The sequence below is a fragment of the Danio rerio genome, chromosome 7 (assembly GCF_052040795.2).
Source record: "Danio rerio strain M-AB ecotype USA chromosome 7, GRCz13ab, whole genome shotgun sequence".
NCBI lineage: Eukaryota > Metazoa > Chordata > Actinopteri > Cypriniformes > Danionidae > Danio > Danio rerio.
In genome coordinates, this window is record NC_141027.1 from 38,527,075 (window position 1) to 38,543,146 (window position 16,072).

At 36.0% G+C, this 16,072-nt stretch overlaps 1 protein-coding gene across 3 annotated transcripts in view; it reads left to right on the plus strand.

Annotated features, from left to right (window-relative positions):
* The window catches only part of lrp3 (low density lipoprotein receptor-related protein 3), a 36,553-nt gene extending 20,604 nt beyond the window's left edge, over positions 1-15,949 (plus strand). For 2 of the 3 annotated variants that reach the window (NM_001130634.2, NM_001431063.1), the window contains 4 exons: positions 826-1,047; positions 3,534-4,006; positions 5,710-5,842; positions 8,059-12,163. In NM_001130634.2, the coding sequence (NP_001124106.2) occupies positions 826-1,047; positions 3,534-4,006; positions 5,710-5,842; positions 8,059-8,880 (1,650 nt within the window). In that variant the 3' untranslated portion in view covers positions 8,881-12,163. Of the gene's footprint in view, positions 1-825; positions 1,048-3,533; positions 4,007-5,709; positions 5,843-8,058 lie in introns of all 3 variants that reach the window. The other variant, XM_087258584.1, reaches the window with a different exon arrangement.
* The last annotated feature ends 123 nt before the right edge of the window (positions 15,950-16,072 follow it).

Genomic DNA, 16,072 nt, shown 5'->3' on the forward strand with positions numbered 1-16,072 from the left:
AAATGGTGCTGAATAAAAGTGAAAGTGCCAAACTGCAGTTAAAGTCAACAAATTAAATGTAAAACACCCGAAATTACATGAAACTCCAGAGTAAATGTGGATAGCATGGTGACGCAATGATGTTAATGGAATTTTGTGCTATAACATGTAAACCGGGATCATGAAAGGAACATTCAAAAAGCAACTCATGTAAACACCTTAATCATACTATTGTCTTATTCAGATTAAGGCAAATCATTTGATTACTGATGTTCATGTACAGTTGTCAGTGTGCGATTGCTGAAATGAGGTGGTCTCAGCCTGCTTGAAAATTTTGCATGTCACAAGAAGCAATCTGATACTACCGACCAGGCTTTATTGCAGTATAGGATGTTACTACGTACATTCCATGAAAAAAAAAAAACAGTTTAGTCTCTCAGAACGAATTGTGGGTTAACCTGCTGCAGAGATGTCTAATTGAGATTTGCTCAAAGATGACCATTTTTTTCAGAAAAAAACACACAAAAGACATAGATACAGATATGTCCTTTGTTGTTGTGCAAAATGATAAAATAATAAAATGACAGCTACAAAGAAAGGCACAAGCACACAAAGCAACTGTCATGCTATGGGTGGAATCACAGAACATAAACAAATACAATGAGCGTTTACTTGCACATGGCTAATTTTGGTCTCTTTAGAATTAAAAAAGAAATTGCACCATTGTAACAGTTTTAATTCACTTTAAAATACACTTAGTTCTGTTTTAATTTAAACAGATTCTGGCCTGAAGTTTAATAATTAAAGTATGTCTGAATTAATTAAAGAGTGTTCTGCTTGCTTCAGGACCCAAAGCCGCTGGTGCTGCAGGTGGATCTACAGCTGGGTGTTGGAGACTCTGTACGAGTTTATGATGGTTTGGGAGAGCAGGCAGAACGGCTGCTGCAGAGTCTTTCTCACCATAATAACCACAGACGAGCCCTGCTGGAGTCTTCCCAGGGCCAGATGAGCATCTTCTACCACGCTAAACCACACAGCCCCGGACATGGATTCAATGCCACCTATCAGGTATCTCATTCTCATATGCTTTCTGGGGTTAAGAAAATGAAAAGTTAACTCGCACTAAAGTGGTTCCAAAACTGGATGAGATTTAAAAGAGAAAAGTTTGGAGAACATCTGTAACCAGCCAGTTGACAGTAGGCTTTGACTTTCACAGTTCTACTTCAGACTTCTACTGAAACTCATACAGGATTGGATGATGGCAGAACTTTGATTTGGTGTGAACTATACCTTACTTGCTCCAGTTTTAAAATCTGCATTGTATTTTCCTCCAGTACTATACAAGCTTATTTTTTTTAGGCCCAGTTTGAAGATATTATGAAGGTCTTTCTGTATGTATATGCTTGCATGAACTTTACAATAAACTAGAAAACACTTTCACTTTCATTTCTAATATCATTGGTTGACTGTGTGCAATGTGATTATAGGGGAATAGAGGTTTCCACCTAAAAACTTTTTTTAACTGCATTGTAAAATGATTCCAAGTACTTTATTGTCATTCACATGTACGTACAGTACATCAGAATTATTAGCCTCCAATGTTTGTTTTATTTGGGCTAGAATAAAAGCCGTTTAATTTTTTTTTTTTTTTACATTTTAAGGGCGAATTTATTAACCCCCTTATTAGCTATACTTTTTGACTGTCTACAGAACAAACCACTGTAATACAATAATTTGCCTAATTACCCTAACCTGCCTAGTTAACCTCATTAACCTAGTTAAGCCTTTAAATGTCACTTTAAGCTGTATAGAAGTGTCTTGAAATATATCTATAAAAATATTTTGAAAATATATCTTGCAAATATCTAGTCAAATATTCTTTACTGTCATCATGGCAAAGATAAAATAAATCAGTTATTAGAGATGAGTTATTGAAATTGTTATGTTTAGAAATGTGTTGAAAAAAATCTGCTCTCCGTTAAACAGAAATTGGGGAAAAATAAACAGGGGGGGCTAATAATTCAGGGGCTAATAATTCTCACTTCAACTGTATACACAGAACAAAATTTCGTAGCATTGGCTCTACAGTTTCAATAAAAATAATCCTAAACAATAAATAGTATAATATAACAAAAAAAACATACAGAGCAGATGACTGATCCTCACCGTCAGGCTGATCTACAGTACAAACAACAACAATAGTGCATACAAGTTTTAAAGTAAAAAAAAACATATGAGAATGCACAGAGAATGATGCATTTCATTCATTTTATAGTACATTTTTCACCCAAAGTACAAATTAAACTGAAGTGTTAGTATAAACTTTTACTTTTTTATTTTACAAAAGGCTTTTGTTTTAAATAATATTTAAGTACTGATCAAATGTAGGTTTTTACTCACACCTGGGTTATTTAGATTTTCTTCACTATTGCTTGACGTTGTAAAAAGTCAAATTCTTGCTTTGAGTGGTTTTAAAGTGCATGTAAAAGTGCTATTCAAAGGTTTGAGGTCCGTCTGTTGTTTTTAAATGATGATGAAGGTTTGAGTTGCAAAAATAACAGGTTGTTTATATACTGTAGTAGATTGACATCTTAAGCAAATAGATAAAACAGAAATTAATAATATTTGAGTGAAATAATAATATTTGAAATAATATTTGTGAGAATAAAAAAAAGATTTTCCCAAAGATAACAGCTTTAGTAAGCATAAGAGGCTTTTTTTATTCTTACCAAATTCTGGATTTGCTGAAACTGTTGGCATACTGTACAGTTTGAACCCAAAACGACCAGATTCAATTAAAAATCAGGTTTACTGAAGATAGTTTGCAGTTTCAGCAGCAGAAGTCTACTTCAACACTAGTTAGTAGGTCGCTCCACTTACAATCTCAAAACAGCAACATTTATACTCTTACATAACGTCATTAACTGCATCACACATATAGGTGTTTTAACCTGATTGGTTAAAGCACAGATAGACTAAGAAAATGTCCACGTGGGTGCATGCATACAATTCTGAACAATACCTCATGCATATAAACGTCAGACAAGCATATAAATGTTAAAAGCTGACCCCAGACTTGTGAAATGATCCACAAATGAATATAACACACATAAAGTGCAACCTGTTTCTTACCCAAGGCTGAGTGTACAGCAACTGGCAGCTGACATACAAAAGAATTAACGTTAAATGATTTAACACATAAAATGGTAAACAACTCAGAAAAAAGTTGTTTCCGATTCTTCAAGATTCCAGGTCCACTTAAGAGGTCTCTATATGACCTCTAACCTGGCTGCGTAGATCCTGATTAAACAAATCATTTGGCATACAGAAAAAGCAATGACAAATATTATTCCAGCTTTACTCTGAAGTGGGAAGACACTGAATTGATCATATTATCTAGTCTCTTAAACATTCAACTTTATTAATAATCATAAAGATATAGGTATTTATATGTGTTACTCCTTCCTGGAGCGGACATCCATCAGAAAACCCACGCCATCAAAAGTCAGCTAACACACACTGTGCCACTGATCAAGTTGATGCTCTGTCTGCAGGTGAAGGGCTACTGTTTTCCCGGTGAGCATCCGTGTGGCACAGATGAGGGCTGCTACTCTGATCTGCAGCGCTGTGACGGATACTGGCATTGTCCTGGTGGTCGAGATGAGGAGGCCTGCCCGCTGTGCCAGCCGGGTGAGTACCCATGCGAGGGTGGCAGCGGGGCATGTTACTCCGCTTCTGAGAGGTGTAACAATCAGAAGAAGTGTCCCGACGGCTCCGATGAGAAGAACTGCTTTGACTGCCAGCCTGGAAACTTCCACTGCGGAACCAACCTGTGCATCTTTGAGACGTGGCGCTGCGACGGGCAGGAGGACTGTATGGACGGCAGTGACGAAAGAGATTGTCTGGCTTCTGTGCCCAGGAAGGTCATCACAGCGGCTCTGATTGGCAGTTTGGTCTGTGGGCTGCTGCTGGTCATTGCACTGGGTTGTGCCTTTAAACTCTACTCGCTCAGGACAAGAGAGTACAGGTGAGGACTTTTCCATCATTCCATCAACCAGCCAGATCAAATCAGGAACTGTGGAATAATCACTTTTTTACTTCATAAGATGCTTTATACCAATTATTTGTCATTATTTTCATTGTTTTACTCATTCATTCATTTTCCTCCGGTTTAGACCCTTTATTCACCACAGGATAATGACAACTTATCCAGCATATGTTTTACACAGTGGATGCCCTTCCAGCTGCAACACAGTACTGGGAAACATCCATAAACTCTCACTCACACACATACACTACGGCTAATTTAGTTTTTTCAATTCACCTCTACCACATTGCTTTTTTTACTGTGGGGGAAACCGGAGCACCCGAAGCATCACTATTATTATTGTTATTATTATATCTGAATTGTTATCTTAATAAATTAATATATATGTGAAAACCCAAAGCCAGATCAAATGAGGAAATGTTTTTTTTACTTCATAGGATGCTTTACTTTAATCATTTGTCTTTTTAATTATTTTTTAATTCTACTTTTTTCATTGTTAATCACTGTTATTATTATTATTGTTATATCTTAATTGTTGTCTTAATAAATTGATATATATGTGACCACAAAACCAGTCATTGGTTGTTTTTTTATTTAATTTTATACATCACTTGAAAACTAAATAAGTAAACTTCCCTGTGTTTAGATTTGACAATATTTGAAAATCTGCAATCTGAAGGCTAAAAAAAAAAATTCTAAAAACTGAGAAAATCATCTATAAATTCTCTATATGAAGTGCTTAGCAATGTACATTACTAGTGATAATATTACTATTGAGTTTTGATATTTTTACCAAAGGAAATTTGCAAAATATGTTCTTGTAACATGATCTTTACTTCATATTCAAGTGGTTTTTGGCACAAAACAAAAATCCGTTTGCCGAATACAATCCATTCTTGGTCATTGCTTTAATGATTCTTTGGTTTTTTGATATTTATCTGACAGTCACAAACATGCAAAATACTTTTTGTATTAATTTTTCATACTTTTTCAATAATTTTCAATAACTATAACTATTATAACTGTTATTATACTATATTATAACTATTAACTATCGGCTGCATTTCCAGCATCATCCCTCCAGTCATCCACTTCACATGAATCATCAGACATTTAAAATATGTTAATGTAATATTTTTGTGGAAACCATCTGACACTTTTCAGAATACTTTTAAAGAAAATATATAAAAAATGAGTAGTGTAGTAGTGTTCATATGCTATTTACCAAAAAATACATACATGAGTCTTGATTTTGTCTCCTATTTAGACAGACACATATAGTCAGTGAGAAACGACAGAGTGCTTTATCTTGAAACCTATTGCTCAAAGATAGAAAAGCGTAAGTTCTCCAAGAGAAAAAGAAAGAAAGTGGAGGGATGATTCACTCTCTCATATCTCTTTAAGCGTAAATGGATGTGCAGTAATGACCCACATGATGCTCAAGTGGTGACGCACAGTTTTCCTCCAGTTAGCCTTGTAAAGACACAGCAGGACCCGAAATACCTGCACTTCATCAAACTGTCAGAGATGTGCTGGATAAGTAACAGCTACTGGAATGCTCTAGAGAGACTGCCTGTGAATCGCTTTAATTTCATACAAAGTCACAGTTTCTGTTACAGCTTTAAACAAGAGCAGTCAGCATCTTCATAAAACAGCTCTTGTTATCTTCCTCTTTCTCATAGAGCTTTTGAAACCCAGATGACCAGGCTAGAGGCGGAATTTGTTCAGAGGGAAGCTCCACCCTCATATGGTCAGCTAATTGCTCAAGGTCTCATTCCTCCAGTGGACGACTTCCCAGTCTACAACCCCACACAGGTGTGTCATTGGTTTACAGCTGAGCTAGCAAACAGGATCGCAGTTCAGGTTCTAGATAAAGTACGTTCATTCATTAATTCTTTTATTTTCCTTTGACAAAGTCCCTTTATTCATCAGGGGTCACCACAGCAGAATGAACCGGCAACTTATCCAGCATAAGTTTTACACATTCCCTTCCATCTGCAACCCTGGAAATACTGGAGAACACACTCTATCACACACATACACTACTGCCAATTTAGTTTATTCAATTTACTTATAGCGCCTGGACTTGAACCCGCAACCTTCTTGCTGTGAGGCGACAGTGCTAGCTACTGAGTCACTGTGCCGCCCCTAGTTTAAGTACAATTAAAAGAAATTAAAATAAAAAAACTCTTATAACAGCGACGCAGTGGCTCTGTGTGGAGTTTGCATGTTCTCCCTGCATTTGCGTGGGTTTCCTTCAGGTGCTTGAGTTTCCCAGACAGTCCAAAGACATGCGGTACAGGTGAATTGGGTAGGCTAAATTGTTTGTAGTGTGTGAGTGTGTATGAATGTTTCCCAGAGATGGGTTGCAGCTGGAAGGGCATCCGCTGCATAAAACATGTGCTGGATAAGTTGGTGGTTCATTCCACTGTGGCGACCCTGGATTAATAAAGGGACTAAGTTGAAAAGAAAATGAATGAATGAATAAAAACTTTTATAACTGCGTAAAGTGTTTTTATTTTTTTACAAGGATGGCAAATGTTGAATAATAGTTTAAAAAGTTCAGAGAAAATTTATATGTTTTGGATCTTTCCGGGTAATAATAAATACAGATTCTTACTCTTTTCTTTATATTTAATACCTTTATTTTGGCCATTGTATCTTTTATTATAATATTTAAGGCATTTATAGACCAGGGTAAAACTAGGTTACTTGTAATTAGGCCTGTCACAATAATTAATATATTGACTTATCACACAACACATGGACACGACCTCAATCTTTTTTGATGATACAATATAAACTGCCCATACATAACCAATTCTACCAACATTTTAGCTGATTGTGCGACAACTCTATCTATAGGAGGTGTCAGTGTCATGGTTTAAAAACACTATATTATTTGCGATAAATTACTTTAGTATATTCTCATGTGGGTGCCTGACAGCTGAATAATTATGCAAAATAGTAGTTTTTGTATAAATTTTTATTATTTTATATATATTATATATATTTATATATTATAATTTTTATATTTTTTATATATATATATATACATATGTATGTATGTATGTATGTATATAAATATATATATATACAGAAACAATATCGTGATATTTTGTTCCAATAACTATAACTATTATAACTTAACTAAATAGATCTGGTAGCAGATATCACAGCCTCTAGTACTTTTTTACCTTGCACTTTTTTTGTTAACATTTAATATTATGTATTTAGGATGTGTGTTTTCACATTCTGATTTCGGTGTTTAATTATTAAATTGTAAAAATGTCTATAATTAAATTAAATATTCCGTAGAATAAATAATATGTGTCCTTTGGAAGAGTGTACTTGCATTGTGATGCTATTATATTGTCATTCTGGCATCACATAATTAGTGACATTTAAATGTCAATAATAACATTTATCGTGTTATATTTTGGTGCAATATATCGTATGACAAAAATAGATATCATGATAGGCCTACGTTTAATACCTTTTTTAAATCTTCATCTAATTACTGTGTATTGTGGCCTTATTAGATTTCATCTTGTGAACTTCAAGCAATACTTCACCCCCCAACAGAAATCATATTTGCTTTTAATTTACTCATCGTCAAGTCATATCAACATAATTCAAATATTATTAGACACAGTAATATACAAAAAAAAAAGAAAAAAAAATATATATATATATACATACACACAGTTGAAGTCAAAATTATTAGCCCCTCTGTTTATTTTTTCCCCCAATTTCTGTTTAACGGAAAGAAGATTTTGTCAACACATTTCTAAACATAATAGTTTTAATAACTCATTTCTAATGACTGATTTATATATATATATATATATATATATATATATATATATATATATATATATATATATATATATATATATATATATATATATATATATATGGAGGGCTGAATGATGGATAAACTGGCCTAAAACTGGCTTAAATAAGTGTTATTTCTCTCTCTCTCTCTGTCTCTCTCTCTCTCTCTCTTTCTTTCTCTCTTTCTCTCTCAGGCATCTGTTCTGCAGAATCTCCGTTCGGCTATGCGGAGGCAGATTCGCCGTCACTCATCCCGTCGCTCCTCTTCACGCCGTCGGCTTGGGCGCCTATGGAATCGACTGTTTCACCGCGGCTCTCGAGTACGGGGTCAAATCCCTCTCCTCACACCGCCTGGTCACACACACGCAAACACATACCCCGAGCTAAACCTCCACAGCTACAACACAGCAGACAACAGTGTTCGAGAGTCACCAGAGACCACGGGACAGACTCCGCCATCTTGTTCAGCGGTGGCGCTGGGTTTGGCATTACAAGCCCAAAATGATGCCTTATGCCTGCCTGACAGAGAGTCTCCAGCGTCTCCTCTCTCTCTGCCTTCACCAAACTCCCTCCACTCCACCTCTGACACCCTGGAGGACGAAGATGATGAAGACGACAGGAGTTCAGCGGGCAAACAGGGCATTTTGGCAAAACATAAAGACGCTGACAGTTCTCCAGGACCCTCAGAAAGACCCAAACGCAGTGCAAGCCGCTCAAGGTCGTCAAGACGGCTGGTGCAAGAACTGGCTGCGGAGCTCAGAGGAGTCTCTCTCCTACGCTACACGTCTGTGGGCATTTCACCGCTTTCTTCTCCAGAGTCGCCCACGTCCTCCAGCGGTCAGTCTGAGGAACAGAGAAGCTGTCCTGCTTTCAGAAAAGCACACAAGGACAAGGATGATCGTGGGCACAGCAGGGAATCTTCAGGAGTGGAAGATGTTCCTGGTGACTCTGTCAGGCTCTGCGGACTCACAGCTAGCGAGGAAGAGGAGGATGATGATGCTCTGTTAGTGCACTGAGAAGCCTTTTTGACCTTCCCTGTTTTGTGCCAACACAGTGAGCCATAGCAGGTTCAGCCAACAGCCTTCCATCCAGAGTCAGGAGTTCTGTTCACATGTGCAGTTATTATTCAGTTCAGCCATCTGTCTTTTCAAGTGTACTTGGCTCAGTGTGTACAGGAACATTTGAAGTATTTATTTAGTACTTTTTAAGCATCGCATCACTTTTGTTTTTTGGGTTTATTTTTGGGGAATGTCAGAGCGCTGATGCTGGATGAAGCTAGAGTTTTAAAAGGCAGATTATTGATTCAGACAGACAGAAATTGATCTTTTAAAGGGCATGTACACAAACGTTCAAAAGTCTGGGGTTAAAGCGATTCTTATTTTCATTAAGCTTTTTTCACTGAAAAAGGATGCATTGCATTGATTTTAAAGCCTTATTTTCATAAAAATATTGCATGAAAAAATTAATTAATAATGGTTCTTGAGCATCAAGTCATAGTTATACCTCGGCTTCAAATATATAAAGTCTGTGCACTCATATTAGTTGCGAATGGCAGAAATTGCAACATGCGAGATGGTTTTACCATCTCACTTTCTAAATAATTCATCATAAACTTGGTGAACAGCTTTGAAGTTTTTTAGCTGGTTTTGCATGACTGAAATAGTCGATGGAGAGATTTCTCAAAGATGGCCAATAAACAAAATTACTTGTCTTCACCCTTCACTTGTTCCAAATCTAAAGACAAAAGCAGATATTTTGAAGAAAGCTGAATCCTGTAACTATTGGTTACAGGTTTTCATCTTTCTTCAGTTGATTTTCTTTTGTGTTTAGCAAAAGAAATACAGTCAAAAAGGTTGGAATGCTCTCAAGTGAGAGTAATAGTAAATTTACATTTTTGGATGAACTATCCCTTTAATGGGACTTTGATATTAATGAATTCTAAAAGATGTGTAACTAAATACAGCATTAATGGCTACTAAACAATCAGCTTTGACATCACTGGAATAAATAACATTTGAAAAGATTTTCAAATAACAAATAAAATCAATTTGATAGTACTCATTGTCATGCATTTTTAATCAAGTAATTTAGTCTTGGTGAGCTGAAGGTTGCTTCTTTAAGAAACTAAAAATCTTACTAACCCCAAACGTTTGGACTGTTGTGTGCTTGCAGAGTTATTGGGACTTTTCATGCAATTTTTTGACCTCAGCTCAGACACTTTCCGTACCGGAACAGATAATCTCACAGTGATTGTTCACATGCTAGAAATCACCAAAAACCTCAAGAATGTGGCTACAGCACCTGTACTGCATACAGAACGAACTAGCAGTGAACAAAAGCATTTTCTTTCACAGAATGTATATCACACAGGTTCATCTTGCCTGAATCTCTACTTCTCATCCATCTCGTTCTGTCATGAGCTTCAGAAGGTTTGCTAGACTTCAGAGATCTGCTCTTCTCACCTCCCTTATGCCTTATAAGAGATTCACATGTCGCCTGCAGAGGGAAATGTTCCTGTGCTCAAGTCATTTTTATCTGAACCACCCTGTTGTTTCAGATTTATTCTTTACCCAATCAGTTCTGGCTGATTGGATGTCGGTTGTGCTTCACTTTAGTCTGCGTTATTGAGTTTTTGGCTGTTAAAATGTACCTAACCACATAACAAAACATTGCAGTAACTCATTTACTATAATACTATACTGTTTTGATCCAGTAACATACTTGAATCAATCTGCTGCGGCAATTCTATAGTTGCTGTAGTATAGCAATGTAAACACATTACCCAATACTGGCATACAACTATAGGGTAAACTACAGTAAAAGCAAAATAAATCCTATAGCCTTCTACAGTATTTATTACACTTTGTCAGTTCATTATACACTCCAAAATTGATGCTTGCTGTTTGTTCAAACTACTTATTTAAAATGAGCTGAAACAACTTAATTGTTTTAGATACAATCCACTTCAATTTGTAAAAATAATAATACTTTTTTTTTTTATTACAGTGTAGTTTATACCAGTGGTTCCCAACAGGGGGTCCCGGCCCCTTAAAGGGGCCTCAGCGAGCTTTTTGGGGGGTCACGTCATATTTTAAAAAGTTTTTAGCAGTGGACAATTAAGAGAATGATCATGTTGCCCTAGTTCATTTTGTCCCTTAGCTGACCTAAAAAATAGACAAATTTGTAATTCGTCCCCCACAAAAATGACAGTCTCACTGATTCGCCTTCAGCAGATAACCCAAGCATACTAGACCCAGCAAGCTTTTTGCTTTTATATTTTACATTAAGCTATTATTTGTGCATTAACATTTTTCGATATAGTAAAAACATACCATTTGTTTGAAAACAACATGTTTTGTCATCCTTAATGCAAACTTATGAGTAATAAAATCATTAGATATTGAGGGGGGCCTTACAATATTTTCTGGGGAAAGGGGGTCTCTGGCAAAACAAGGTTGGGAACCACTGGTTTATACTACAGCACGATATAAGCCTCCATTGCCAAAGTGTTATAAATTCTGTAATATATACAGTGTAAAACACGTTATGGTTCAAAATCACTATAGTATTTACTATAAATGAAAACTATAAAAAGTTTTTTCATTTGGGTGCACTACTATTCAAATGTTTGGGGTCAGGAAAGGATTTTAGTGTTTTTTTAAAGAAGTCTCTTTTGCGCACACATGCTGCATTTATTTTTTGATCAATAATACAGTAAAATTGGTTATATTATTTATGATAATAATTAAAATATTGTACAATGTAATTTAGTAAATGGATAAGCTGATTAGTCAGCATCATTCCTCTAGTCATGGATGTCACGCATACCTTCAGAAATCATTCTCTTCTTGCTGATTGGCTGCTGCAAATGTTTCATTTTTTTAATGTTGAAAACATTGTTATTTAAGATATTTTTAAACGAATAGAAGGTTCAAAACAGCTTTATTTCCATAAATGATTATTTTTCTCTGTCACTTCATCAATCATACTGACCCGATGCCTTTGAATGGTCATGTGCAATTTTATATCCATAGACAACTGGAGCTCTTTGATTGACGATTGTTTTTGTAACAAAAGAGTTTTTTTTAAGGTTGATTCACAAAGATTGTGTTTTTGTGGTTAAAGTCAGATACAAGGCAATGGAAGGAAAAAACACAGTCTAGATACGCATTTGTAGTTTAAAGGGCACCTATGATGAAAATCAGCTTTTGTAAGCTTATGGGACAGAACTATGTGTAGGTATAGTGTCCACAGTCATATTGGAGCGATATAAAGACAATAAGTCTCTTTAATTCTCTGATTTAAAATAGGATCCAAATCCCTCCCATTTTGATGCCCACCGCAACGTGACGTTGTAGTGCGGTTTCCCAACCCACTGAATTGATTGACAGCCGCGTATTAACATGTCTCCGTAGTAACGCGTATAATCATATCAACAAGACAGAACATGCACAAAGCAACTGGGATTAAAAGCTCTGTTCAGCTCTCTGGGATTATCAGTCATCATCAAATGTGTTCAAGAATGAGTTTTACAAGTTTAAAATGATTTTAGAACAGTGCATGTTTGTAATGAATTACAGCGATTTTACCGTCTTTTCTTTATCACCACAGCCTTATGTCAGTATAATTATAAAAGAAGACGCTTTAATCCCAGTTTGTGGACGTTAAATTAGATTTATTTAGTAGTTCTTACTGTGGGATTTCTCGCAAACGTTACGTGAGATCTGCTTCCTTCATGTCTGTCACTGTGCTGTTTATCTGATGCAGACGCAGAGACACACATCATAGCCATAGGGAGAGATCTCTGTGGCTCTGACAGTCATGTGGGAATGGTGGGAGGGAAAAAACTAGCTTATTTGCATTAAAGGCACAGGCCACAAAATCAGCTACATTGTGCTCAGAGCTGAAAATGCCAATATTCTGAAAGGTCTAATAAATAATCTGATGTGTGTTGAGATGAAACTTTACAGACACATTCTGGAGACACAAAAGACACATCTTAAATCTTTGAAAAGCGGCAAAATAGGTGCCCTTTAAAAAACATTAAACTGCTTGCTTTTGTTGCATTGTTAGATCATAATCTGTGTGAAAATGCATTGGTCAAATGTGTCGATCTAGAGCACATAAAAGAACAGGAAAAGCAGCTCCTTTGGAATTAAAAAAAATTAACATACTAGTCTGTGAATGGCTACCAGACTAATTTAAGCTTTCCCCTATTACAAAGATATAGCGGGTCTTTTTTGAGGGAAGCAGAACTCAGGGATTGTTTAATGAAGCGGTTAACCTGGATGTTCTAGTTAACAGCTGCTAGCAGTGCTGTTGTCTCACTTCATAGGAAAATAACTTAATATCACATTTGTTTTTGAGCTCATACCTGCTGGCGTGTATGTTCCGTCATATCAGCCAACACAGATTTCTTTGACACCTGAGGGATTTTTTAATTTTTTTTGCCAGTAAGATTATGTTATTCTCATTTCCATGAATGTATGGACAGTATGTTCTGTGCTGTAGCTCATACCCATGGCTTTAGCACATTTTGTCCAGTTCCAAGCTTGAAAATAAGTAATCAAAAAAAAAAAGCCGGTCCCGTCTCTGAAGGGTCAGTGTGTTCCTGCATCTCATTGTGTCTGCTGGCCGTCTGCCTGTTAGTTCACACGTCCTCATTCTCCTCTTCAGACTGCAGAATCCTGTAGGTTCAACAAACGTGCCATTTTAGAGATTTGAAAGAATTGCCAATACGGTGTGAAGCATTTCGATTCAGTGCCAATAGAAAAGTCTTTCTGTTTTCTCAGTTTTGGAATTAAACTGAAATGGCTGAAGATTACATAATTTTTCTTTATATTTTACATGTATTACGAATACATTTTTTTAGATCAATCTGAAATGAAAATTTGCAGCTTATTTACCCTCAGACAATATTAAGAAGAACATTAAATAGCTGAGGAAGTGGTCCTTGATAATTATTATCATGCAAGTTTGGAAAATTCACAGATAACTAATGTTTGTTTTTGTATGACAGATTCCTGAACAGGCGTCACAGTGGCGCAGTAGGTAGTGCTGTCGACTCACAGCAAGGAAGTCGCTGGTTCGAGCCTCGGCTGGGTCAGTTGGCGTTTCTGTGTGGAGTTTGCTTGTTCTCCCTGCATTTGCGTGGGTTTCCTCCAGGAGCTCCAGTTTCCCCCACAGTCCAAAGACATGCGGAATAGGTGAATTGGGTATGCTAAATTGTCCATAGTGTATGAGTGTGAATGGATGTTTCCCAGAGATGGGTTGCAGATAGAAGGGCATCCGCTGTGCTGGATAAGTTGGCGGTTCATTTCACTGCAGCGACCCTGGATTAATAAAGGGACTAAGCTGAAAAGAAAATGAATGAATGAATGATTCCTGAACAACAACATGAAAAATTTTCATTTTGATGAAGAGTACAACAAATGCATCCACGAGTAGACACTATAGCTTGATGCATTAACAAACAGAACCGATACCGATTTGACGATAAAACATGTCAACAGTTAATTTTACAGTTTCATTTAATCATTAAAAGTCTATTTAATTAAAGCTACTTGAAATACCTGAGGCGGCACAGTGAGTGTGTGAATATGTATGGGTGTTTACGAGTAGTGGGTTGTGGCTGGAAGGGCATCCGCTGCGTAACACATATGAAGGAATAGTTGTTGGTTCACTGCACTGTGGTGACCCCTGATAAATAAGGGACTAAGCCTAAGGAAAATGAATGATTGAAATACCTGAGGTAATTACCTGCCAGCTTATTTCATCATGCATTTCTGCCTTTCTGTAAGCGCCACCTGCTGGCTAAAAGTGAATTTACATTTTCATTCAGGCTGTCTGCAGTTTTGTTCACTTAAAAGTGAATGTTTGACTGAGCTTTTATACACTATTGCACATTTCAAACTAAAAAAACACTACATTAAAATAACAAGGATAAACAAATGTTCACTTAGCATGATTTCTGCATTTAATGGAATTTTAAGAAGAGTGAAGAAATTACATAAAGCACCTTTCATTTAAAGACTAGCCATTGTTTTATTAGTGATTATTAAAAACAACATGTTTTTAATTGTTGTCTGGTGGTTTTTTAAGAGAGGGGTATTGTGAATTATAAATGTTAAAATAGGGCTCTTCTGAACAAAAAGGGTGAGAAGTAAACTGCATCAGCTCATGTAGTTTTTGGAAAGAGTGATTGGTATGTTTCATAAGATCTCAGGGGCCATGGGGAATAGTTTTGTTATGCCTGTATATGCGCTGAAAAAAAAAACAATTCAAAGATGATTCTCCTTGGATTTTTTTATTCCTTTTGGATTTTTTTTTTTTTTTTTTTTGTTGACTGCGTGTAAACAATTAATTTGGGCTGAATTTAAACAGACAAATTAAGTTGAAAATTCCTAAATTTCATTTGTTTAAATTCATCCCATATAAATTGTTTGCAACAGTTTTGCAGAGATCTTTTTTTTTCTGTGTGTTTTGAGCCCAAAGTGCTGGTCACCATTAACTGGTATTTCATTAATCCCCAAGGATCACAGTTTGAGCAAAAATGTCTTGAAAGAAAAAAAATCCCTTACATCTTGGATGTCCTGAGGGTAAATAAAACTAAAAATCTTCATTACATCTTTTGGACATCTTAACCCAGTTTAGGCAAACTAAAATCCATTTTTTCAGTGCACAAAGCATTGCTTATAGAGAAGCTATTTTTAAAAGAAGCTATTTTCTGATGATTGATGTGGCGATTCATCTTCAGCATGAGTGAAAACGCTTGAACCTTTTCTGCACTCATGCAAAACTCCAGATTTCTATTGCTGAAATCCACCCTTTAAAATTCACAACGTAAAGGCAAATATGTCCAGTTTTAGCGATTAATCAGCAAGCTTGAAACCATAAATCATATTTTATTTGTGTTTCATCATAATTTTGTGACACTGAAAAACACCCATTTTGACCTCTATCTTGTTTGTTTATTGTAATTTGTGGTTGCGTTTAACATGGTGTAAATATGTCTATCATGTTTGAAATGGTTTTGATGTATTTCATTTGCTGGAAGTATAAAAGCTACCCCTGTTTTTACTTGTACCTTGCATTAAACGCACATTTCTTTATTATGATCAGATTAAATCATTGTTATATAACAAAATCTTCCTTTATGTGAGCAATTTACCCTTTAGCAGATAGACCAGGGGTAATATTACATAAGCA